Consider the following 27,001-nt stretch of genomic DNA (forward strand, 5'->3'; position numbering starts at 1 on the left):
GATTGTTTGTGGCTAGTGACAAATATCGAAATAGTCATTAGAGTCACTATTAAACTTAATGAAATCTAAATAATTTCATAAGGTGACTTTTTTAATATGTAGAGTAACATAATGACAGGTTAAACTGAAATTATTATTTTTTTTCTGTAGCGGCTCCTCTGCTCTGGATTAGCCTGCTGCAGGCTGTTGGATAAACTGTGTGTGATGCACATTAAAACCCATTTTCATTCTCTGGCTTTTTAACTTATTTTATACCATTTCCATGTGGATTAAAACTGTCTATGGTCTATGATCTTGTTTTATTTACATATTTGTTATTCATATGTTTGTCTTTCTGAAACACCTGTTTGCTTTTTAAAGTGCTTTATAAATTAAATTAACTTGAAACATGAAACATTAGTTATCAGTAAATGCAAAAAATCACTTGCAGATTTGAGTCTCACATAGCCAGACTCTTTACACATCTAACTTCAAGTGGATTAGCTTGACAAGAAGAAAAACTGTAACTGGAGATTTTCGGGGGATTTTTTACAATATCTTATATAATTTCCATAGTTTCTAGTTCTTCATGTTTTAAAATACGCCCAAAGACTAATGACTGCTTTGAGATGGTCAGCTGTTTGTCCAGTCAGGAGTTGTTGGTTTCACATTGATGTCTTGAGTCAAGAAATGAACTGTCAATCGTCTATTCTTAAGATGGCTTTAAAATGACATGTCTCAAGCAAGAGCCTTGACAGACAGTCAAGGAGATAATGCACGGTTATAAGACTGTGTAACCACATTTGTAAGATACTTTTTTGTATTCAGAAGTGGAGAGAAATAGTTGTGATTTTGATGTGAAATTACATAAAAATGTAAAAACAAAGGGGTTTTTCATTAAATGATAATATACCACAACCACTGTTGTGGCTGTTGCTGTGTCAGTGGGTCTGTACATTTCACAACTTTGGGACAACTGTTTTCCTCCTTTTCAGACCGTAATGAATGCAGTGAGAACCCTGCAGTATGCAATCCTGGTCAGTGCATTGACACGCTGGGGAGCTACCGCTGTATCTGCCCCAACGGCTACAAAACTACGCGGGACCAGTCGATGTGTGTCGGTAAGCTGCTTTGGTTCCGATCAGTTCTCGTTTATTTGTTCCCTTAACAAATGAACTTAATGACCACTTTTCTGAGGTAAAACTCTGATGATGCTCTCCGTTTTTTTTCAGATGTGGACGAGTGTGAGAGACAACCCTGTGGCAATGGCACCTGTAAGAACACAGTGGGCTCCTACAACTGTCTGTGCTACCCCGGCTTCCAGAACTCACACAACAGTGACTGCATAGGTGCGTTCATCCGTGGATATGAGTCGGTAACAGAGAAAAGCAAGATAGCCATTGTGTTTATGTGATATATTGTGGTGTTTGTGTGTTGAGCAGATGTGGATGAGTGTTCGACGCAGAGAGGATTGTGTCGAAACGGGCAATGTATGAACACCGTGGGCGGCTTCCTCTGTATGTGCCATGATGGCTATGAGCTAACTTTAGACGGCAGACTGTGTGCAGGTAAGGAACTGGAATTTTTTATTTTTATCTGATATTAAATCCATATCATGATATGAAACTATATACCGTCTAAGATTGTTGTTGTATCATGATATGGCATAAGTTTTGTCTCTTCCTGGCTTTAAAGGCTGCATTACAGTGAAGATTACAGTGAAGTGATGTAATTTTCTGACCTTACCAGACTGTTTTACTTGTTCTAATACTTGTCTTTACCCACTTAGTCATTAAATCCACATTAGTGATGATTATTTATCAAACATCATATCGAGACATATGTTGTGTATCGCAATATAGCCTAAAGTATCCTGAAATTAATTTATGACCATATCACCCACCCCTAACCTCAATGCAATATGTATCTTTTACTGTATATCCTTTGTATATTTATTTTTTTCTCAGATATTAATGAATGCGCAGTGAATCCAGGAACATGTGGCGCAGGAACTTGTCTGAATCTGGACGGCTCATACAGGTGTATCTGCCCGCCTGGCTACTATCTCCATGAGGAAACCTGTGAAGGTACGGTGGAAAAACGTGACAAATAAAAACAGGAATAAACTATCTACACTTCAGGTAGTGCAGAAAACACCTACTTACATGCAACACTCACACACACACACGTATATGCAAACACAAATCACAGTTAAGACCAGCTCTGCTCTGTCTTCACCTCCTCCTTCTCTTCAATTGCCTTGCTGCTACAAACCACCACTCTTCTCCCTTTCACACGTGGGAGTGGGCCCGAGCCAGAACACTTGGATTGTTTATATAGTGGGGCTGATGAAGAGATATTCGGCAGACTTCAACACATTCCTGCTTTGCACTCTGTTCCTGGAAGCAGGGAGGAACGGCGCTAAATTCTCAGCATCAGTAACGGCAGCAGCTGGTCATTGTGATGAGGGAACATGTGACACTGAGGCTACTTCAGACAAAAACGCCTGTATCCAACGATCCTTTAGTGAGATTACATTCTGTTTTAACACATGTGGATGCACCATGACATGCTGCTGGGACTTCATCCATGGCAGCACGTCAAGGTGGAATTCTGATGGTACAAATTAGGCTTTTAATGGATGACATTTGTAAAATTGATGCCATTTCTCTGTGTGTATCAGATATTGATGAGTGCTCCCAGTCGCCTGAGATCTGTACATTTGGAACCTGCTCCAACACTGAAGGAAGCTTCATCTGCTTGTGTCCCGAAGGCTTCGTGGTCTCTGCCTCTGGACGCAGATGCTTAGGTAATTGTGCGTGTGTGTGTGTGTGTGTGTGAGGGAGGGAGGAAAAGAGGCTATACATCTATGGCGACATCCCATCTCCAATTTTTACCCTTATACCTTGTTTTCAAGTCCCCCCTTGCCCCTCATAACAGAGCTACAAGGGGTAGTGGTTGAAGTCTCCCACTATGAAATGGGACAACCCTTCAAGACCTTCATACAGCATCAGTCGTCAACGATGGCGTGAATGTAAACAGAAGCGGCCAGACATTTATTATAAGCCGTCTTCAGCTGTGGTGATTTCTCTTGCGTTGCTGTGGCAATCCTGGTTTTATCGCAATGCCATTTGCCATTTATTTGATAGTGATAGAAAAGCATGAATGCTCGCAATTTATTCAGAACTTCACGCTAACAATCAAGTCATGAAATTAAAAAGAACACTACTTCATTACCTGGCCACTAGCAGTGCTTTATAGGTTACCATTAGCAACCAATTCTTTTTTTTACAGTGGCCTAATCATCTTCTGTAAATGGGGCAATGCAACACTGAAATATGTGAAAATGCAGCACTGTCACACACAAGTCATCAATAACAATGTAACATTAGCTAGTAAAGCTAGTACAGCAAACTGGTAGCAATTGTTTTCTGCTTGTTATCAAAAAAATGATTATAATTAACATTAAACTGACAGAGACTTCTCATAACCCTCGGTGTAAAGGGCCATGTAGCCCTCCAATCAGAGGGAGGTAGCAGTGGGTCTGGGTCTATCTTATGCATCGAGTTTTAAGTGCAAAGTGTAAATACCAGTGTATCTGTATAGTCTGTCTCTGAGTGCGAGTGGAGACTAAGCAGCAGTGGTGCAGTTTCATGATAGCACACTGTGTTCCAGCTGGTTCTGCTGCCTCTACAAGGCCAAGGGTGGCTCTGAACAGATCACTTTTCCATTTCCTCACTAGTGTGTGTGTGTGTGTGTGTGTGTGTGTGTGTGTTTATGTACATATGTGTGTTTTTAGGCTGGGCGGGGGCGCGTTGAGTCCTCTGTTAGGGAGTTCCCCCTCCAAACACTGAAGTGATGACATCATGAGTTCAGTGAGGCAGTTTACAGTTTGTATTACACTTTTCTCTCCAGTGTCAGAAGTGAGGGTCGGGGGATAAACAGGAGGAGCTGGGTGGAGAGTGAGCTACACGGGCAGTAAAAGAGATTTCTTGACAAGGATAAACCCCGTCCCACTGAGAAAACCATTGTTTTTGTTAAAAATGATGACAGACACGAAGACAATGGAGAAAGTCATGCCGTGATGAAAACCATTTGTGCTTCTCTCTGTGCACTCATTCTATTGATATTTTAAATTTTTGGGATTTAATCTGTTTTTATATCATCTGTATCCCCTTAAAACCTATAATAACCCTTCCCCCAGAAGAGAAAGAAGATATTATAAATTGTTATCTTAGGTATTAGGTGACAGAGAGCCTTGAGCAGTGAATACAATAGAATGAAATTTTAAACGCTACATTTTTTTATAGTTCTGCACAATGTGAAAGATTTTCAGCTCAACAGATTTTATTTTCCCAAAAAGCCAGTTAAACCTTTATAAGCGCTAATCACTCATTGTCTCATACCCCAGTGTGTCAGAGTATCTTTTGTAATTTTACATTTATGCTTCATCAAAGTAAGATTACTTAGCTGTGTGAAACAACAAACTTATTCCATCAGCATATAACATTAGCCACCATGAGCTACAGGTCAGATCAAGTATAGCTGTAGCTGCAGAACCCCCTGAGTGTGTTGAACTGAGCCATGGTGTCTTGTAATGCTTATGAATTCACTAAGAGTAAGAGTATGAATGTGTCATTTCTCCTTTAAGACGTGACATATCGATAATTTAATGTATCACCATTCGTGCTAAACACCAGCCTACATTTTTTTTCACAGTATGTTGTATTTTATCAAGCATCACAAAATAAATTTACCGCATGATTCTCAAGTTAATATTTTAAAAAAGCACCTGAGGGGGAAACTCAATGCTACAGCCTTACACATACTGTACATCTTTTACACCCACAATCTCCCTTGAAAAAAGTGCTTTAAAAAAGTAAAGGTGTAGAAAAAGTCACATTTTGTCATGATAACATCCTTTAAGAACAGAAACACACGAAAGAAGACACAAAAGACAAGTATGAGCTAAGAACATACAGGGGCGGGTCCTCTTCCACAGAGTCTGCTATGTTGCACTGCCATGTTTCTACAGTAGTTCAGAATGGACAAACCAAACACTGACTCCAGAGATGGCCTTTTGCATTTTTTTTTTGCCCCCACCGTAGGGGAGGGTGAGGCGAGGTGTATTCAGTTGGTTGCAATCTGCAACCTCACCACTAGATTCCACTACATCCCACACATTGGACCTTTAAACCCCAATAGCTTCGTCCTCAGCTGCTGCAGTTTAAACTGCGCCTGTAGTTTGGTCTGAACCTTGTTGCTGTGTTCTATAATCAGGTGTCAAACATATAAAATGTGTTATTACATTTAATGGTATCACCTCTTCCTCAGTGACTGATTAGATTCATTCATTTAGAGTCATGTTAATGGCCACATGGTGGATATTATTTAAACATTCACTGTCTTTTAGCTCTTGTTTTGGTCACCACCCAACTCATGAGTGATGATAAAAATTCCATTGCCCAAATGCATGATGGGAAGTCATCGGCAATGCTGGCTCCCAGTGGACTACATGATGTTGAGATCCTCCGACACACCTGTGTTGAGCGGCTCTGACACCCTGCTTACCTGCAGTTTAGCTCAACTTGTGTTCGTTTTGACCGAGCAATCAAGTCCAGTTTAGCACACAGCTGTGTCAAACCACGTCAAGTTCTGGTTGACCTCAACCTGATCTAAACAAAAGCTTAGTCAGTCAGATGCTAAGTGACCGAGCAACAGACAATCCAATTACTGATATGTTTATTAGGGAGACATGGGGAGAGACATCGGGCGATAACATGCGACATCAGTCCCCGGCCAGATTCATACTTGGGATATTGCGAGAACAGTATATGGCATGTTTTCATAACCACGAGGCCACAGGACTTCCCAATTAATGATATGTTTTAAATCATAATGTCTTTGTGGTTTTGCAAATTTCCATAAACATGACCATTAAATGTCTGTCACCACTATCACCACCAGAAGATCTGTGTCAACACTATCAGACTTTTGTTGGCCGAGTGTTGATTTATTTCAGAGCTTAATTTTCTCATAAATGTAAACTTCTAATAAACTTTAATGTTTTTTCATTATTATATTCTGTCTCTGATTTTTTTTAAAAATGCTTAAAATGGACATTTTAGGTGACAGATGTAAGAAAGCACAAATATTTGAGCAACTGATTCATACATTTCAGCGAAACTACAAAATAAGAGTGACATACGCACGTGCAGATGCACATATGCATGCACTCACACACACACTTGCACAACAGCTGTGCACAGAGTACCATAAATCTCTTTTGCGGAAAGGCTGACAAATCAGTTTCATGGAAGAAAGTAATATGACACTCTTTGACATTCTCCTCAAAGCACCAGGTGTTCATGTATGTGATCCTTGCCTTTGAGCCAGGTGTGTGTGTGTGTGTGTGTGTGTGTGTGTGTGTGTGTATGTGTGTGTGCATGTGTGGGTGATCTATGGTGGACAGAAAGCTTATTTGTGTTGAGTTCAGTGAAGGCCAGTGCTAGCAGGAGAGCACGACCATATGCTTCTCATTACAAGTGAGTGCCTGCCTCGTCGAGGAGGAACAAGAGCCTTCAGAGGCAGAGAGAGGAAGAGAGACTGGCAAACACGACTAGAGATATTTAGCCAACCTCTGAACCTCTGAACCTCTGTCCTCACAAACAAAACTTCACCAAAGAATTGTTAAATTTGGTTTAATACATAATTTGGTTTAAAATATATTTAAAATAGGTTGTTGTTTTAGTCAATGTACAGTCCTATTCGTCTATAGAAACATGATTCATGACCCTTTTAGTAGTTGGTTTTGGTTGTTTGTATAAAACACATCAAAACATCTATGATGGTGGTTATTACAGTTGATGTCACACTGACCATGGAAGCGACGATGGCCTGAAGACACAGATGCAAACATATCAGAATATACTACTCATACATACATTGTAATCCCGAATGCTGAAAGGAAATGTTGTTCTAGCATCACTTCACGGAGAATTGAATGAAATTGTAACAATGTCCTGAAATAAATATAGATATTATATAATGTTGGTTAAATAGCATATATGCACTTTTTTGATTTAAGATTATTTGATGAAAAAACCTCGACCTCTACTGTCCATGGGTCATAATCTAACTTACATTCCATATATTTTCAGCCTATCATAGATATATCAGTATCGGCCGATATGTTTCCCCATGTGCACCGAGAAAAATCAGTATTCAGTCTCTCCCTGATTGTTCACTACTTGTGTCCTCTCTCTGTGTGTTAACCCTCAGATATCCGTGTGAACTACTGCTATACCAAGTTTGAAAATGGCCGCTGCCAGGCTCCAAAGCCTCAGAACACCTCCAAGGATGCGTGCTGCTGTTCTCCAATGCCGGGTCAAGGCTGGGGAGACCCCTGTGAAATCTGCCCCAGCAAGACGGACGGTGTGTACATTTCTTATCACAGAGACACACAAGACATATGCATGAAGCACTCGTGTGCTTGCGAGTTCATTGATGAAATTATGTGTATTATTTAATGGTATTCATTACATTCACATCTTATGGTTCCAGAGGCGTATCCTCTTCTCTGTCCCAATACGGGATATCAACGGGGAGAGGATGACGGTCCAAAAGGTATGTGTGTCAATAACACTTAATCATCCCTGTTCTGCAACTCTATTGTAGCTGTGGCATTTAATTTACTTGATGTTGATGTTTTTTTAATTGCAGATATTGATGAATGCCTCAATGACCCTTGCATTAATGGTCAGTGCATCAACACGGACGGCGCTTTCCGCTGTGAATGTCCCATGGGATACCGTCTGGACATTAGTGGAGTCAGATGTGAAGGTCAGTTTATCCACTGTTTTGCTATATTTCTCTCTTCATCCTCATCTCCATCCTCTCTTTGTTTCTGTCATACTTTGTCACTGATTTATCCACCTGGGGCCTCATTACAGACACTTTTTAAGTCTGAAATCCTCCCTAGACTCAGCATGGGATAATATTTGTTGGTTTTTTTTGGTGTTAAAGAAACGTGTTTCCCAGCTGCATTTAGGAAAAAATCATTTTTTATCCTTGGACAGGAACTAAGCTTTTACAGAACTGAACCTGAAGTATTTAAGAAGTTAGGAATCCCACTTTTGGGTGGCATAGACCCTGTCCTAAATTCAAAATAACTGCCAAAAATGTCAGAACCACTGTTGTTAAGTCTGTATGGCAATGACACTGAAGATGGGAAACAACACGACATGACAACAACAAATACTATGATTGAAATGCTACTCAAACAGTTATTAGAGAAGATAACACTGATGTTAGCCTGTTGGAGAAACTAATATTTACCTATCTTTGAAATTTAAGTTAAGATAGGATTAGCAGTTAGGACATTTTCTGTAATGAGGCCCCTGATATATGTTACTCTAACACCAAGATGTTTAATTGGGTTTATGTAACTTTCTTCAATACAGACACTAATGAGTGTGACATCGGCAATCCCTGCGGCAACGGCACATGCACTAATGTCATCGGTGGCTTTGAGTGTGCATGTGATGATGGCTTTGAGCCCGGGCCAATGATGACCTGTGAAGGTATGTGAAATTAAATATGCACTCTCACATCCATCATGCAGCATTTGTAATCCTGTACTCGTACTGTAACCTGTTTCCTTCTGTTCTTTGTCCAGACATCAATGAGTGCGCACAGAATCCTCTTCTCTGTGCCTTCCGCTGTGTGAACGTTGTGGGCTCGTACGAGTGTAAATGTCCCACAGGCTACGTGCTGCGTGAGGACAGGAGGATGTGTAAAGGTACTACGGCTAAATGACTCACTCATTCACTCAACTTTCTCAGTCACGGTCCTTTTACTGAAAAGTGTTGGTCGGAAATAAACTAAGTACCTTATAGAGACATGTTGGCCCCATCCATAAAGTTACATAACATGCTATCTCTGTGAGATCCTCAAGAGTTCTCTGTCTCGGACGAACTTAAAACACTCTCTGGAAACTGTAAGCGGCCGAGTCACTGTTTACACCTCCGCTCTGTCAGATAGCTGGGGCACTATAGCAACGGTTGTATTTGGAGGGAAGCGCAGAGACAGGAGGAACTTCTCACTGTCTATAGCGTCACTGTTTACATTAGAGCTCCAAACAGACCACCAACCCTCCCACTACACGGCTGTTAGCACTACAGAGCTCAGTGTTGGGTTTTGGCAGGTACATTAAACTCTGGAGTGCTGTAGCGTGTATCTGAGTGTCTGTGTTACATCACTGATGTAATTGCTGCAAATGAATGCATACACATAGATGTCTTCATGCTTGTGCACCCTCTTACGCTTGATATACTGTTTGTTTTCCAGACCAGAATGAGTGTGAAGATGGCATAGATGATTGCGCCAGCAGAGGCATGACCTGCAAGAACCTGATTGGTACATACATGTGCATCTGTTCCCCTGGATATACACGCCACCCCAGCGGAGACGGTTGCATTGGTAAGATCATCATACGCTCATACTGTAGGAAATAATGAACTCATTCTATTTTATGGCCTCAAATCTTGGCTTTACTTGCATGAAATAAATCTATTTTGGTACTCATAGCTATGTATTCTGTCCTCTTTATCCTGTCCTAGTAATTAGTGGACGTTTGTTATATAATTGACTGGTCATGCAATAAACTCAAGCCATCAGAGGTGTTTGCAAATTCACAGTTTCACAAGACTAAAATTCTTGTGGACATACTTATGCCATGAAAATCGAACATTAATCTGAATATTCTTAACAAAAAATGTTAATCGGTCAAAAATATCAAGGTTCACTCTCTAAAACCCAAATTATTTACTTTGAAATAACAAACTGACACGATTAAAAGGATTAATTACTTCATATATGTAATGTATGGGATGCGTGGAATTTAGCCTCACGTTTGACATATAATAGAAAAGTCCTGTGTAACAAATATTTACGGTTATCTTCACATTGTGTGTGTGTGTGTGTCTGTGTCTGTGTTAGATCTGAATGAGTGCACAGCCAAGCCAGGTATCTGTAAGAATGGCCGTTGTGAAAACACAGTAGGAAGCTACCGCTGCAGATGTGACCAAGGATTCGTCGCTAACCCAACACAGACTGAATGTATCGGTAAGTATGCTTTTATTAATTTATATAGCGTGCTCTTACTGTCCTCTAACTTCACTTATTTGAGATCAGTGTCAGTTTTCATCAGTATCTGTTGTGTCTTCACTGCCTCTTTAGTTGTGTTACTCTAGTTTGTATAAATTAAGCCTTTAGGAAATAAGCTTATTTTAGTGGCATCTGGTCTCACTGGTGTATTTTCAACATCTTTCATTGAAATTGAGTGTTGGAATTAGATTTAATTCTGGGATGGACAGTTTAGTCCACAAGTTAAAAACTTTTTGTAAAAAATCTACAGGCGTCATAAATTGGTAAATTAATGGAACAAGATCGACCAGCTGGGACAGGGACATGGCTTTTAAGACGCCACAAAGATACCCCTCTCACCCAGTCACCCAGTTTAATAGCCAAACTTTTTCCAAGCAGATAAAATATTACACTTTTATTTGGAAGTTATAGTTAAATATAAATGTTTCCTGCTATTGAATCTAAGTGAAAAAGGTTTTCATCTCAGTGGGAATTAAAGTATGTTCACTGTCTCGTTAAAAACGCACGTCTGTTACTTTCAAGATAGGGGCAAGGAAATCCTTTGACAGCCTTCCTCCCTAATCTAAATATATACTTCTGGATAGACTTGATGTGCCGAAGTCAGTGAGAAAAACTCCAGGGAGATTTTGTAACTCTGTGGTTTCGTGGCTATCTTCCTCCTCACAGACAGTAGTGATAGAGTCGTGTGGGTTTATCTATTTTACGTCTGGTTCTCTGAGGCCAGGTCCTGTCTGGGTGGTTTGTCTGCTTTTCTCAGGACCTCTCTTTTTTATGTGTGTCTCACTCTCTCATGTTTTTCTCCCGCCCTCCAGATAATCGTGAAGGCTTCTGCTTCACCGAAGTCCTGACCACTCTGTGTCAGATGACGTCTAGTAACAGAAACCTGGTGACCAAGTCAGAGTGTTGCTGTGATGGAGGCAGAGGCTGGGGCACCAACTGTGAGCTCTGCCCCCTGCCTGGGACCACGCAGTACAAGAAGATGTGTCCTCAGGGACCTGGGTACACCACTGATGGCAGAGGTAACTTACTGTTGAAGACACTTGATTTTGAATAAAATATCACTGTGAAAAACTGAATCAATGAACAATCAAAAGCAAATGTTCCACAGTCAGTTAATGAGTGTAATCGTAAGTAAGTAAGTATTGTTTTCTCATAAACAGAGCGAACATGAGATGGGTTTTCAAAACATCAAATTATTTCTAAAATTGTTAAAATGACCAAACTGGTAGTTTTTCATGATTTAGGCCAAAATCATAACTTCCAAGTGTTTATTTATCTGACAGATTTCCTCCAACCTGCCAGGCAGCCACTAGTTTTATTCATTTCAGTAACTTGCAGTCGAAAGCTTGATTCAATTTGAAAACCATTTTTTCGTTTTCATAGAGGCGACAACAGCCAGGATTTAAAACTCACCTGCAAAATACCATTGCATTTATTATCCATGATATCAGCAAATCAAACCCAGAGGCAGTGGTGGAATGTGACTAAATACATTTACTCAAGTACTGTTCTCAAAATATGAGATCTTGAGTGTTTTATTTTCCAGACTACTTTTTAATTTCAAAACTGCATATCTCTACATTTGGTGATTTTGAATTTTAATGTTTGTGATCAAGTGACGGATTAAGTGTTCCTTTATGTGTTGAGGGACTTCTTGAGCCAAACAATGTCTTTAAAAAGCCTCTTGGATTAGCTGGGAAATGCATCATCACAAAGCTGAAAACAGGCTGTTTTTCTGACACCATGAAACCTTTTAGAGATTTGTGTTTCTCAGAGGACAGAAAGACGACAAACATATAATGATTTTATAGAACACGATGCATAGCTGTAGATTAATCTAGCAAACAGTATGTAAAGGAGTGAAAAATGAGCTCAACCTTAAACATCAACAGCAGTAAATTGCAAAATTAATATAGTATAGTTAATAGTAATATTAAATTAATAGTAATATAAATCCAAAAACATCAGATATTATAGGGAACATTTGACTGCATAATGAATACTTCTAAGTAAATGTTGCTGATAATACTCACATTATTTTACTTGTATAAGATTTTGAATGCAGGACTTTTACTTGCAGTGGAGCAAACTTGTAAATGTTTCAAATGCTTCCATTGCCATTGTAACATACCTTAACAATAAATAAATTGTTCAAGGTGATGGAATAGCACAACAAGTTTCAAGTCCCTGCAAGTTAATATTGTATGTGTACTGAAATGACTGGAAAGCATCCAGGTGAAAAGTAGGACATCAATTGTTGTGCTGTTTAAATTTGTCAGCAGTAATTTGTCCAGATGAAACCAATGATATGGTTCTGAATTAACAGATGGTTGTTGTTGGCTGATGTAGTCACTTGCAAAGTATTGATTTTTACTTTGCCAGTAAAAAAAATCAATACTTTTCTACTTGACACAACACTGATGCATAACTAAATGCGTAGAGCGATATTTCCCTCAGGGGCACACAGCTGTTATTCACTATTAAAATCCAGCTCTTGGCAGATTATTCTCTGAAAGGACCAAAGAGTTAGAATGTACAGTGTTATTCCATCTCAGGCGACTGACTGGAAATTGATTTGTGATGAGTTTATCTGGAGCTCACTTTTCTTCTTTCCATCCAGATATTGATGAGTGTCGTGTGATGGGGAACTTGTGCAAGAATGGTCAGTGCATCAACAATCTGGGCTCCTACAGCTGCACCTGCAAACCTGGCTACACTACTGACATCAGCGGCACGCTGTGTGTGGGTAAGGCTTGATTCCACCTCCAGCACTTACACTTTATGGACTCTTTTCCTACCATGCCCACCTCCCGTTCTCATTCCTGCTGTCTAGTAAACAGCCCAAACTACGTGGGTGGACTGCCCACACACTCCTCTGAAAAATGCGGCCTGAGTCTGTCTGTCTCATCATCTCCCCTTATGGAATTTCTGGCTGCAGCATCAAACTCTTTCTCTGTGTCTCACTCTTTCTGTCTCACACTCTCCCTTTAGATGTGGATGAGTGCATACAGGCACCAAAACCTTGTAACTTCATCTGTAAGAACACAGAGGGAGGCTACCTCTGTTCCTGCCCCCGCGGATACATCCTGCAAGAAGATGGAAAGAGCTGCAGAGGTGAGACACACACAGCAAAACAGAGCCTCTAAATATTCAAGAGTAGCACACATTAAGCCCAGTTGCATGCTCTTGGATAGAGGGTGCTGCTCTTGTAGAGACCAGCAGCAGGTATTTGGCTGCGAGACAGAATTCCCCCTGGGGACATTAAAGTTGAAGTTGAAGTTCTTGCTTGACTTAGTTTCCAGGTTAGAGCCGCTGTACTGCTGAGTGGGCTGAGTGCTCTGCCAGCGTTCTGCTCAGCGGCGCAAGACGCTCCACTTGGACCGATGTGTGCACATGTTTGTTCATGAACGTGTAGCCTACATCCAGAGCCTGTGACATAGCGCATCTGGCAGTGTCTCTGTTTATCAGGCTTGTTTGTGAGTCCAAACAAGTGCTCACACATGGTGTTCAGTTTTTTAGGGCCTCTTTCATCTTTATTTACCATAGCTTTAGTTTCCCCCCTCTACAGTCCCCCTCCGTGTTTCCGGTGTCTGGTTCATTTGCAGTTCATTTGTAGGTCAGTGACTGTAGAAGGACTGGAATTCGACTCACAGAAAGGAGCAGTGCCCATACAGAAGTACACACAGTGATCTGACACAGCTTACACATCCTCTATATAAACTACTGAACAGTTTAGCTTTTCTGTGAAATTTATAACTGACTTTAACTGTTGTACAACTCATGTTTTTCAGATCTGGACGAGTGTTCGACCAAACAGCATAACTGTCAGTTCTTATGCGTTAACACCATCGGCGGGTTCACCTGCAAGTGTCCTCCTGGCTTCACCCAGCATCATACTGCCTGCATTGGTAAATAAACACATACAGAATATAGAAATACTGCACAACCAGGGATTTTGTAATTAAAGATACTCAATGCCGGTGTTGTAAAAAGTACCCAAAAGTCATACTTAGGAAGATATAAGTGAATATCAACCAAATGACAAGTACTTGAGTAAAAGTCTTAGTATCTGATACTGAATGTACTTTTTACACATTAAAGTGTGTTTACAGGTCTTGGGGAGTACTACTGTGTATGTGGAAAAAAATAGTATAAAGCCTTTTGTGGTTCCAGAAGAAGATGCATGTAATCTGATGAATTACGTCCAGTGATCTCACTCAGTGGCTAAATTGCATTGTGGGTAATGTAAGCACCAGGTTTTGAAAAGCAGTCCACTGGTCAGCATTCACTCTTAGCACTTAACACTGTTGGACTCAACACGGCAGAACCAGAGATATCGCTTTTTTTATTCCACGCATTCTTCTTCCTTTTCAAAATCTGGTGCCTACATTACCCACAATGCAACTTAGCCACTGAGTGACATCACTGGTGCCAATTTAACAAAACTGTACAGTACAGTACTTACGTAAATGTACTTAGTTACATTCCATCTCTGCTTTTCATACAATTGTCTGTGTATCCAAAAGGGATCTCACAGTGTAACTTCTTATAGTATCTTCTATAAAAGACCCCTGAAGCTCCCTCTTGTTTAACCTTTACTTACTCTCATTCAGAGTTAATGGACTCCGGCTGATATCACACTGATCTTATTAGGCTGGACTGGTTTGGAGTCATGGCAGCTTAGCAGTGCTTTGTTATGGAACTTTTCACTGGATCGCCATGACTACCACAAGCTTTTTTTCCAGACCATAAAGCAGCTCCCATGACCTCACATCGAGTCAGAGACAGGGAACCCTCAATTTTAACTATAGGAATTACCCCCAGAAAAATGACATACAGTAGGTGTGGATGTGTTGGAGAAACATGCGTGTGACATAAAACAGCCAGGAACTATAGCTGATGTATAGGACACTGAACTCCTGAACACTTTTCCAGACACATTGGACTGTATAGAGCTTGTCATTCCTTCCAATATATCTTCTCCTTCAAGCTGCTGCTGTAAAGACATACGTGTCCTTATCCAGTATTAATGTTTGTCAGTCACACTGACTGACAGTAATCCTTCCTTTAAAGCAACTGCCAGGTAGTGCTTAGGGAAAGCAGACCTTCCCTCTATGCGTTTTAGCAGTACGTCCCACATGTTGACTGTTCAGAAAACAAAGCTGCAAAGCTGGGAACACATGAGAAGACTTGGACTGTAAAAGACTCAGGATCAAACATGAAACAACTGATATTTAGAGATTATGGCCTTCTCTGCTTTGATGTTAGTTGCTAAATAGCTTAAAGAGACAGTTAACCCCAAAATCGAAAACCATGTTTTTCCATCTAGATTGTTTTGGTGTGAGTGTTGGCCATAGAGATGTCTGTCCTCTCTCAAATGTAATGGAACGAGATGGAACTCGGTTTGTTTGCACATATTGCCAAAAAATGCATAAAGAAAACTCAACTGCAATGTCTCTTTCCAGAAATCATGACCCGGTTACTCAAGATTATCCACAGACATTGTTGTGAGCAGTTTCATGTAGGAACTATTTTCTTTCTTTCTATCACCATGCAGAAGGAAGTGTACATGTACTCATGAATAAGAGGCTCATGCTCATGACAGTGCGGGATGTAAACATTAATGGTGTCCTCCTCCACTGAGCTGAACGTTAGCTAGCTTATACCATTTTCACAACACTTGCGTGTCACGTTCGTCATCATGAATGCGCCCGAGAAACAGGGAACAGTAGAAAGCAGTAGATCATATACCTCAGACTACATCCAGAAGACATTTAACTTGTTACTAAAAAAGTCTTAGTAATGTTATGAATTAGACACAGTTTTTCCGGAGTGAGAGAAACTGATGGGGCCACTGACATGGAAGCCACTGACGGTAACAGTGGTGACTTTTTTAATATCTTTTACTTAAGCCTCTCTTTCAAACTCAGCGCCGACTAAACAACGTATAAAAAAGTACTAACAAGTCAGCGCCCTGAACTTCAGCATGCGTCATAGCATCGTGCATGACAAGGGGCAAAAATTAGCATGTCCATAAATGGTGTTGTGCTTCATCACAGCCAATCGGAGCTAAAACAGATAAACAACCCTGGCTACTGCAGTAATTTGATGCAGGAATGGATGCCGATTGTGTCGTCTCCCACTGAAGATAAAAGCCAGATGTTAACAGGTGTTAGTGGGTTGTTTCCAGACTGAAAGGAGTAGTGGTTAACTAGCCTCTCATCCATGAGAAGATACCTGCTTCTGTGTATGCAGTGACACAACTGGCAGATGTAGTTAGGTAGAACGAAAAATAGTTCCTACATGGAACACAACAAGGTCTGTGGATTATTTTGAGTAACCAGGTCATGAATTCTGGAAAAAGACATTGCTGCTGAATTTTTGAAATATATTTTTTTGGTGCTTTGAGCACCACAAGCCATCTAGTTCCATTATATTGGAGAGAAGGCATCGCTACGGCTCATATCTCCAAAACTCAACAACAACACTCGCACTCAAAATACCTAGATGGATAAATAGCACTACAGATTTTGATTTGGGGTGAACTGCGTAGGTTATCTTGACTCATAACTCACTTTACTACCTTTTTTCTAAGGAAGGCTTGTAAATGGACATTCACTTCTGATTACTTTGCTATGACTCAAATGAGTGTCTGACTCACTCAGATGTTTATGATAGCCTCCTCTGGTCTGAGATTAAATCAGTAGTTGAGAGATTTTATTCCTAATCCCCTGTAGACTGAGATAATTTGTACCAACAGTCCACGGTGACCTGCCTCATTATTCGAGACCCATGTCAGCTCTCCACGAATTTTAAAATGACTCAGCAGTCCAAATCAGGTTTATAATCAGCCTTTATATCATGTTTCCAGTTTTACCCTTGTCTGAACCTTCCCTCCTCTCTGTGTAGACAACAATGAATGTGCATCAGACCCCAATCTGTGCGGCTCCAACGGCGTCTGCCAGAACACTCCGGGAAGCTTCAATTGCGATTGCCAGCGGGGATTCTCATTAGATCCAAATGCACAAACCTGTGAAGGTCTGAAGACAATTGATACCAGCCTCAGTATCAGCTGATTCACTACAGAAAACAGACTCTTACAGTCATTTCGTTGTGTGTGTGTGTGTCCCTGACAGATATGGATGAGTGTGACGGTAACCACAGGTGTCAGCATGGCTGTCAGAACTTAGTGGGTGGATACAGGTGCAGCTGTCCTCAAGGCTACCTGCAGCACTACCAGTGGAACCAGTGCGTGGGTGAGTTAAACCACCGCTCTTTTTATCAGCAAATATAAAAATTCCTTCCTTTTGGTGCATCCTGATTGTTTGGTTGCCAAAGTATGTACCATGCAGCCCAGATGTTCTGAGCTAGACTCCAGTCTGGAGCCTTTTTAAAACGACTTATCAATCCTTCACCTATTTCCTGCGATTCTTAGAATATAAATATATCTAAGAAGTTTTTCCTTTCCTGTGGAAGTTCAACCCTTTCCTTGCTGTAGTAAGGTCATGTGAAGAGGAAATGCAGTCTTAAATCGGAATGCCCAACATCCTCCTTAAGACCCTATACCACCTGCAAAGATCTCGATCATCTTGATCTTTACTTGAAAGTGATTCAAAGAAAGAATATTATTAACATATTTTTAATACTATTTTTCTTAATTAAACACAGCTGTTTGCAGGATGCATAGTGATGAAGTCATGTTTCTGTTTGTGGCTATGTAAGATTAATAAAACTTTGTTTTAGTTACGTTACTGTTTCCACCTACTGTAGGTTACATGTAAGCCCACAGCTAACAAAATCGGTTGCTTAATGGTAATTTTGTTGAACTAAAGCTATCAACATTCCCTGGTAAAGTCCTGTCTTCATAATATAAGCTTGTTTGTAGCAACACAAGAATCCGCTGCCGTGCCACCAGACTACAGAGCAGCTTCTTTCCTCAGGTTGAGACTCATCAAGTCATCCTCAGCTCTTTGCCAAAAAGAATAGTTTTAATTTTAGATTAAATTAAGAATAACTATTTAGAAATAGCCAATCTGCTTGCTAATCTTCTCATTTGCTTAAGTAGGTAAAATAGAAGCATCAGTAGTTAAACGTTCCTTGTCTGTTGAATACAAGACATTTTTTTCACAAGAATTTTTATTTTTTTTCACTCAGTTCCACACTCGTAAAAGAAAAAATCTCATGACAAAAAAATCAGTTTCACACGACATTTTTTTTTTTTTTCAGAACTTAGAAAATGGATCACCAAAAAAAAATGTCCCTTGCCCCTCAGGGTTTCTGTAGTTTAATCAATATAAAAGAGACAAAAATACAAACGATTACAATGAAGATAGAGTCACTGAAGGGACAAAGTGACCTGTTGCAGTTAGGACAAAGAACAGATGAAAGAAGGAGGGTGCAACAGCAAAATAAATAAAATTAGAAAAAGCTTAGTTACAGGCAAAGTCATTGTGTGCCTGCCTCCGCGTATACCCCAAAATAACTAGCTTTTGTTAGTTTAACCTCTATTTATACTTTCAATCTCTCCACATGTTTAAAAACATGGCACATCTCCCCAGTATTGTTTGTGTCCTTTAACTGGAATGACCGCTCTGTTTGTTTACTTCCTGTCCACTTCCTGTGACCCAGATGAGAACGAGTGCCTGAACAGCCAGATCTGCGGGGGAGCGTCGTGCCACAACACCCTGGGGAGCTTCCGCTGCCTCTGCCCCACCGGCTTCAACTATGAGCAGGGGGGTGGAGGCTGCACGGACGTCAACGAGTGCTCCACCAGCCAGAACCCCTGCAAGTTTGGCTGCTCTAACACAGATGGGGGCTACCTCTGCGGATGCCCACCTGGATACTTCCGTGCAGGACAAGGGTATGTGACTGAATAACTGTGTGTGAAAGCTGTCTGTAGACGTTTCTAGTTGACTGACGGTTCTGTTGTTGTTTCAGGCACTGTGTCACAGGTCTTGGCTTTAGTGGTGGCTCCAGTGCTGGACAGGGAGGTGAGGTGGATGATAATTCTCTGTCTCCTGAGGCCTGCTATGAATGTAAGATCAACGGCTATCCTAAGAAGGGACGCAAACGTCGCAGCACCAACTCAACACAGGAGGATCCTCTGGAAGACATGCAGGTAATCTGTCTGTCTGAATGCAGTGTGTAGGACTAGAGCTACCACTGAGGACACCGAGGTCATATCCCCTGTAATGTTTAGGGGAATTTGGTGTTTTATAACCCGATTATTTATTTTTGTTTATATAATTTTTGACTCAATATTTAGAGTGTTTTACCACTTTTAGGCCAAGAAAATAATAAATAAAGGAATGTTTTTACTGGCTGTTTGGTGAAGGTCCTGAAAGGACTGAAAATATAATTGAACAGTTAATAGACAAGTCCAAATAGTTTTCTTACATTTTTTAACAATGGTAGGAGTCCATTGATGAAATCAGGGCCTCACTATTGCTAAAATCATGGAAACAGCCCTGTATTTATACTTTTTTCAATGGTTCAAAGTAACTAAGTACATTTAATCAAGTGCAATTTTGAGGAACTTTTACTTTATTTCAGTATTTTCATTTACTGCTACTTCATACTTCTACTCCACTAGAATTCAAAGGCAAATATTTAACTTTTTACCCCACCACAGTTACTTAACAACTTTAGTTACTTGTCACTTTTCAGATTTCATTTAGTAATATAAAATATAATAATCAACAAATATAAAATATATTATTTAATATTATGGATTAAGATAAAACTGTATTAATCCATGAGGGGACATTCACAAGATACCCAGAAGAAAAACTATATAAACCTTTACCAGTTTCAACATTAAAGTGATGAACACATTAATGCATTGATAATTATAATGCTATACATATTGATACTATATATGATATATATTAATCTGAAGTATGCCATTCTGCATAATGAGTACTTTTACTGGTACTTTTAAGTATATTTTGATGCTGATACTTTTGTACTTAAACTGGCAATAGACTTGCTTTTTGCTTTAATGCATCATTATGAAAAAGATGACATCATCTGTATTTAGACTGGTTCCATATAAAACTCACTTTCACCATGTAATTTTGTCCTCCACTGGGCAAGAACTCTCCCGGGAAAACGGAGGCTGACTGACCGTCCAGTCAGGCTGGTGGCCTGGCACCATTTCTCTCTGCTTTCCTGTTTCCATTATAGACTAAATGAATGAATAAAATCATAATTTGTCTTGTGTTGGTAGTTATTACTCTGAGAAAAGTACTTCATCCTCTTTCTTTTATTACACCTTGTCCCTGATTAATGACAGAAACAAACTCTCCTGTAGATCACATGTCTTACATCCTCTACATGTCATTGTTTTCTTTCTGCAGCTGACTGAGGTGGTCAGCCTGGCCAGTGTGGACATTGAGGACACCCTGCAGATCCACCTGAACATCAGTGACCTGAGCAACCGTGACCACATCCTCGAGTTCACCCCGGCCTTGTCCACCCTCAGCGACCACGTGCGCTACAGCATCGACTACGGAAACGACGAAGGCTACTTCAAGATCAACCAGAGGGAGGGCGTCAGCTACCTGCATCTGAGCAAGAAGAAGGCCCTCTCGCCAGGGGCATACTCCCTTCAGATCAGCAGCCTGCCCCTCTACAGGAAGAAGGAGCTGGCTGAGCTGGAGGACCGACACGATAAAGACTACCTCACAGGACAGCTGGGAGACGTACTGAAGATGAGGGTGCAGATCATCCTCCATTAACCATCACAAGACTGAGACAGGCAGATGTTGCCGGCAGCTGCTAATCCAGTGTCAGGCTCACTCTTCCCTAAAGGCCAAACATCTCTGACTCTGGATCAGTGGTTAGGGGCAACTTCTACTGGTACTGACAGGGAGAAGGGCTCGCCACCAAAGAGACATGAAGGGGGTGGGGTGGGGGGGACTGCATCATTTGATTGCCAAAGATGATTCTACATATCATAGATACAATTTCTGTGGAAAATGCCAGCTGAATGAGGCAATATGAAAGATTTCAGTCAAATGAAGAGCACCTGACACACAACTTCAGCTGTGTGAAGCACTATTGAGAGTGTGAATGGTTTTTAATTGTAGGGTTTTAATGTTGTATGATGATATGTGGAATCAGGTGCCACTTTGAAGGGCATGTGGACTGCAGAAAGCTCAAAAAGTTGAGTTTTTTAGAACTCGGCTTAGGTGGAAGAAAAGGGTGAGTCCCAATAGTCTGAAATAAATTCATTTCCTCCCCTCAGGTACACGACTGAACCAACCTGGATACATGGAAGTAAACACATTTCTCCTTCCCCAGATATTAATTTAATGGAGTGAAGATGAAAGTAAAAGATTATGAGAATAGTTAGGAGAGGAAAGGAACCCACAATGGACTATTGAGATGTAGCCATGTCTGAGCTTGAATGACTCCTACTGCATATTTAAACTATGCTTTTCCATCTTTCCTACTGACTAGAATAATTCATATTTACTGGTGCTAGCAACACGACCACATAGACTTCTGAATGCACTGTACTACTATACAAAACTCTGTAGTCAACAAGATACAATCCCATCGGCCATTCTGAAGATTTCATGTCTTTGCAACAGTAACAGCTAGCTTCAAAGCCTGTCTGCTCTCCTCTATACTACATGTAAATTGTGTTTATACTGTAATAATCGATGCCACTTTTAATCTATGAAGCATTTGTAAACTAGAGGAAGCCCCTGGAATAGAGGGGTTTGTAATGGTGCTTATAATGACCAACTACTTCCTTTGTAAACTGTGTATACATACACACACACACGACACACATCGATGATGCCAAACCTGGGCCTTCATGATTATGCACTGAGGTCTTCGTGGCCACACAAATCTCTCACAAGTACAATCAGTGCTGCATTGCCACGGACCAGTCTGACACCAGTCTGTGTTCTCTGTTCACATCAGTGAGGGTTTAGTTGTAAATTCACAATAAAACATATTTTTTGGTGTATATGTATTCACTGCTGTGCTTTCCCATTAATCCAGACTGTATTATTAATGTAACAAAGTCATATCAAACAGGTGGCTAGTTGTGTTTACCTTAAGTAGAGTGCAACATGATCTCAATGTTTTAGTGAGTGAAACTCACATTACCCCAATGGAATGAGTTATGTGCTGAGCACAATGTGTTTCGGCTTACTCACCAGGCTGAGATGCAACTCTTGTCCTGCACTGCCCCCATGTGGAGATGTGGAAGACTTTTTTTTAAGTTTATCAGACAGAACTTACAAGGGTAAAACTTTGTAAATATGGTACAAATCCTATACTTAAGTAATGCTTAACTAATGCATTAATAATGGTTATTTAATGCAGGATGTATCAGGTATTTTCTGGCAGCACATCATCAACAAAGGATGAACTTACTATGACTTTATGTGATTAGTTCCATTCCATTATACTTCACACATTAATTTGCTACCAGTTACATAAGACTTTGCTCGCAGCTGAGAAAAGTTTTCTGAAAGAATGAGGACTTAGACTGCCAAATTAAACAAATGGCTCAATAAATTAATATGCCATTAAATGCACCAAAAATCTTTAAAAACATCAGCATGAATTTATAGTGTGACAACTTGATATTTCTGCTTTAAATTTACCCATTTACCTTTGTATTAATTCAAATATTTAAGTTTGTGTTTAACTTTCCATTTCATTTATTATTATTGTAATCAAACTGGTCATCGGATGCAAACATTTTCATATTAAAACATCAATACAATTACAAAAATAAACTTAAATCACTTGAATCCAGCCAACTTGAATTCAAGTATGAAGTAACTGAACCAACAATCCTTATCTGATGTGATACTGAGTGTAAACCAATCAAAGTTGTAGTAACTTGATCATTTGTTAATGGTGCATTAAATCATCATGAGTGATGCATTAGTAAAGCATATGATTTATACTGTACTTAGTGTTACCCTCAAAGCTCCTACTAAGAACATGTGGGTGACTGTCTCAGTAAATACACCAGACTCTGCAAAGTACAAAACAGAGAATTTTATTAGCACTTAATCTTAATATTTTCAACATATACACTCTGCCACTCTATTATTGCTTGGGTGTTCAGTTGCGTCCGGTTGATCCGAAACCCCCAGCGCCACGCTCCGTCTCGTCAAGTGTCTGAAAGAACACAGAACCAAGCATTTTCTTTAATTTAACATTCAAAACTAATCTGTTGACATAAACATTCAATTATTTCTACCGCTGTAAGGCCACATGTTCAATGGAAATCTGACTAAACAAGTAAATTACACTCAGTTGCTTGTTTTTCCCGGTACACCATGTCATTTAACTTTTTTTTGCTGATGCGAATTGGATGAACAAAATAATAGAAACACCTAGCAGTGCAACAGAATACAATTTAACAGCAGGACAAACTGTTTACAATTGTACAGTTTCATTTGAACCTTTATGAGGGTAGGAATTATTGCAGTACTGTTATATTAACCTGCATTAGTTTTAGCTAGCTGTACCTAATAATCTGACAACTGAGTGTATGTGTGTATGCTGCCTTTGAGTTTGTCAGTTTACCTCTTGCTCCTCCAACTCTGGGTAGCAGATCCTCTCACACACCAGCTGAGCAACTCTGTCGCCCTTTTTTACTGGAAAGAGGAAGAGAAGGAGATGAAACAATTTGTACATTGTATATCTGTAGCATAGATTGTTTGTAAAGGTTCTTCACATATTTATAATAGTCTTTATATACAGTCTGTGTGAGGCACTTCCAGACATCTGCACAGGATGTAAAGCTCTAAACAAATGTGGAGAACAGAATATTGGAAGTGTTATTAATTACTGCTCATTAATTTACAGGTAAGATTACTTTTGGCTAGTTTTGTGTTTTCCTAAACTAAGAAAATTGTTTTCACAGTAGATAGTTTCATTATGTATGTAGTTTGAGTATCAGAGATGCTTTGACCTCATTAATTCTGCTATATGTACATATGTAACTTCTCATTGGTATTTACAGCAAACAGTTGAATTTGATAACAACCCAAAGGGCCATGGAGCAGATTTAAACGCGACATGTTTTGCTTACTGTGAACGACACTGAAAATCAAAAACACTAAACTAGGGTGAAAGTTTCACTTCACTTTCAATCATCACGCTCATTCAGAGGAGCTCCAAAGAAGCCTGAACATTATGGCTGTACAGCAGAGCTGCCCAAGATGGAGGTTTGATTTGGCCTACCATTTGTTTCTAGCAAAAAAAACACTACCGCTAAACTTTACACTGTTTAGTAAGGTAAAATGCTCTTTAAATATGTAAAATCCCATATTATTAATCTTTTTTCATAATCCAAGCATGGCAGGCATAGTGACACTGGGTAGTCAATAATTTAATGGAATTTGGGATTTTGCCTCTTAACAATTCAATACCATTAGGTTTCAGTTTTGGCCCTCTAAGGGGAAAAATGTTCAGGCACCCCTACTCTACAATGTCTCACTCTACTAATAACACCTGTGGGTTAAGGATTGATAGTACTAAAGGTGGTGATATATTTCAGTTACTCACCATTGAATGTTTCCTTGCTGAAGTTGAAGAGCACAACTCCAACATTTCCTCTATAGTCTTCATCTACAACTCCAGCTGAGGAGAGCATACAGAGACATTTAGAGAAATTAAAATGGCTGACATGAGAAGGGTTAAATCATTACCTGCTCCCATGGATTCTCATAAGTAGGTAAACACTCACCACCAACATCGATAAAGTTTTTTGCTGCCAGCCCAGATCTCGGTGCTGAGGAGGGAAAAAAAGAAAAGAGACCGTTACGGCCTGTTCTTCCTGGTGTAACATGATCCAGAAACAGAAAGCCTTGACCTGAATTCACAGGCACTGAGACACAGGAGGAAAAACTTGCAATACCAGAGTTGCATCAGCAAGTTGAAACACTCACCAACTCTCCCATAGCAGCCATGAGGAACTGCTATCTGGATGTCTGTCTTCACAATGGCCTTGTCCAGAGGACCAATGGAGTATTCATATGCACTGTTTTAACACAGATGTTAAAGTTAGCAGGTTTATGTGGCATTATATTCATATGACAGACGCTTTCATGCAAGGCAATGAGACTCAGCTTTTGCAGGAACAAAAGCTAAACATTTGCAGTTCAATTTACAAATGCATTTTACATTTACACTACAGAGAGTCATTACAACTTCTGTTCGGGTCAAAGTATGAATGCCTGGTGCAAGCTGCTCATTAAGCCCCTGAACCCACTCATAATTTGAATGTTAAAGTATAACCAACCTGTAGAGGTCATATCCTGCTGCTTTAGCTGAGCCTCTGGTCGGTGTCGTGGCATGCTCAGAAAGTTTAGCAAACCTGAGGACAGGTCTCTCCTCCGCAGGCTTTGTTTCTGTCCTTGCCCTCTTTGATGGAGAAATTGCTGAAGCATCTGAAACTTCTAGGACGGGCATGTTGACAAAGTTTGTACAAGTTAAAAACCGGGCTAAAAGACTTGAAGTTTACTAAGAAGGAGACAGAGCTACAGCTGACTACTACAAACTATCCCCGAAGCTTCTGCTGCAGTGTCTTGGCGGTCTGACTATTATGAATTTCCCGCGCGGGAAGTGGCGCCAAATTAGCCCCGCCTCCAAAACACGTACGTTTAAAGAGACTTATTATACACCGCAAAATACAGCGAAGTTTACTCTAATAGCTTATACAAGTTGCTACAGAACTGTCTTTACATAAATGCACATGAAGAAAAACATTTTCATGAATAAATCGGCAAGAAGTAAGTCTGCTCTGTAACTATGGCAACCCTTTCGTCACCAAGTACCTCTGAAAAACAGAGGCCTCGCGAGAGGCCTAGCGCCGTAATACAAGAGGGAGAAGTTCTCGCGAGAGTTACTGATACAAACAAAGTGCAGCCTTCGAAAGAAAAACATAGCTAATAAAAGCACAAGGAAATACATTTGAGAAAACATGAGACAATAAAGCCTCACTTTACTTACGCATGGCACCAGTTATAAAGCAGACGTAGTGTTGGGGTCGTTTACGCGTTCAGCACACGACAGACAGCTTATAATTCCACATACTAAGACCAAAGCGGTCTGTTACAAAATGCTAGGCAGGCTAGCAAAGCTAACGTCAATAAACGCTGGACATACTGCTAAAAGTAACGTTATCCATCCTAATTTCTTGCTTGCCTTTGTTTCGAGCGAGCGTCTGAATATGTAAGTCCCTTCCTAAGAAACGTGGAGCAGCTTCAAAAATCGAAGAGCATCGTAGCCGCAGATCCTTGAGCCTGAGCAGCGGTCGTGTCATATTCGCTAACTGGCTAACTGGCTAGCCAGGAGCTAACGTCCTCTCAGCTGACTGCACTGCACGTCCTCTCCTGTCGTGCAGCTGCTCTCTCTCTGCTCTCTCTATGACAGACTCTAATGTTAAATACAACCTGGATTTGGATAGAAATGTAGATTAAAAGCATAGAAGTGTATCTGTTTACGTCATACTGACCTGAAACTAATTATATTTTGTATGGTCTGTGTTTTTTAGATTAGTTTCAACTTCTTTGCACAGAGTCAAACACATGCAGTAAGTATCTAACCATTGTATTGAGTAGGGACCCAGATTTAACCACCAAAAAACTATTACAATCCTATGGTTGTCAACAAAGGATGAATGAGGTGTTCATTATGAAAAAGATCACAGCTAAAATACAGCTGAAAATGGACACTTTATGGATATATGGTCAGCCATGTCAAGAACAAAGAGCTAAAAACAGTCAACTGCTGTCTCGTGTTTTTCAAAGTGTTTTGTATTTTGTTGTTGTGTCCTTGTTCTTTGGTTCTGATCCACATATCTATAATC

The 27,001-nt window shown here is 40.2% G+C and overlaps 2 protein-coding genes across 5 annotated transcripts in view; one reads left to right on the plus strand and one right to left on the minus strand.

The window, feature by feature from the left end:
• The window catches only part of fbn1 (fibrillin 1), a 76,605-nt gene extending 54,470 nt beyond the window's left edge, over positions 1-22,135 (plus strand). For both annotated transcript variants that reach the window (XM_073464724.1, XM_073464725.1), the window contains 21 exons: positions 975-1,100; positions 1,212-1,328; positions 1,422-1,547; positions 1,947-2,066; positions 2,663-2,788; positions 7,261-7,413; positions 7,543-7,605; positions 7,702-7,821; positions 8,442-8,561; positions 8,657-8,779; positions 9,328-9,459; positions 9,979-10,104; positions 10,959-11,165; positions 12,767-12,892; positions 13,138-13,260; positions 13,938-14,054; positions 17,056-17,184; positions 17,283-17,402; positions 18,775-19,006; positions 19,084-19,264; positions 20,505-22,135. In XM_073464724.1, coding sequence (XP_073320825.1) covers positions 975-1,100; positions 1,212-1,328; positions 1,422-1,547; positions 1,947-2,066; positions 2,663-2,788; positions 7,261-7,413; positions 7,543-7,605; positions 7,702-7,821; positions 8,442-8,561; positions 8,657-8,779; positions 9,328-9,459; positions 9,979-10,104; positions 10,959-11,165; positions 12,767-12,892; positions 13,138-13,260; positions 13,938-14,054; positions 17,056-17,184; positions 17,283-17,402; positions 18,775-19,006; positions 19,084-19,264; positions 20,505-20,885 — 3,068 coding nt within the window. In that variant the 3' untranslated portion in view covers positions 20,886-22,135. The remainder of the gene's footprint in view (positions 1-974; positions 1,101-1,211; positions 1,329-1,421; positions 1,548-1,946; positions 2,067-2,662; positions 2,789-7,260; positions 7,414-7,542; positions 7,606-7,701; positions 7,822-8,441; positions 8,562-8,656; positions 8,780-9,327; positions 9,460-9,978; positions 10,105-10,958; positions 11,166-12,766; positions 12,893-13,137; positions 13,261-13,937; positions 14,055-17,055; positions 17,185-17,282; positions 17,403-18,774; positions 19,007-19,083; positions 19,265-20,504) is intronic.
• A 1,028-nt stretch (positions 22,136-23,163) lies between these two features.
• dut (deoxyuridine triphosphatase) lies at positions 23,164-26,484 on the minus strand. 3 transcript variants are annotated; one of them, XM_073464353.1, is made up of 7 exons: positions 26,338-26,484; positions 25,433-25,589; positions 25,080-25,171; positions 24,878-24,922; positions 24,697-24,771; positions 23,713-23,783; positions 23,164-23,301 (listed from the first exon to the last, which is right to left on the minus strand). In XM_073464353.1, exons 1-7 carry the CDS (start codon positions 26,453-26,455, stop codon positions 23,245-23,247), a joined length of 615 nt encoding a protein of 204 aa, XP_073320454.1. In that variant the 5' UTR covers positions 26,456-26,484; the 3' UTR covers positions 23,164-23,244. The 3 variants fall into 3 exon arrangements, with proteins under 3 accessions (XP_073320454.1, XP_073320456.1, XP_073320455.1); XM_073464355.1 differs by lacking the exon at positions 26,338-26,484 and adding an exon at positions 26,143-26,326; XM_073464354.1 differs by lacking the exon at positions 26,338-26,484 and having other exon boundaries at positions 25,433-26,122.
• Positions 26,485-27,001: the final 517 nt, after the last annotated feature.

The sequence above is a fragment of the Pagrus major genome, chromosome 4, assembly GCF_040436345.1.
Source record: "Pagrus major chromosome 4, Pma_NU_1.0".
Taxonomy (NCBI): domain Eukaryota; kingdom Metazoa; phylum Chordata; class Actinopteri; order Spariformes; family Sparidae; genus Pagrus; species Pagrus major.

Excerpts from the sequence above, each read along its gene's own strand:
- dut (XM_073464353.1), bottom strand. The coding sequence starts at position 26,455 with ATGACACGACCGCTGCTCAGGCTCAAGGATCTGCGGCTACGATGCTCT. Across the intron at positions 24,772-24,877 it reads AAACTTTATCGATGTTGGTG|CTGGAGTTGTAGATGAAGAC; the intron begins GTGAGTGTTTAC and ends TGCTCTCCTCAG. Across the intron at positions 23,302-23,712 it reads CAGAGTTGGAGGAGCAAGAG|ACACTTGACGAGACGGAGCG; the intron begins GTAAACTGACAA and ends GTGTTCTTTCAG.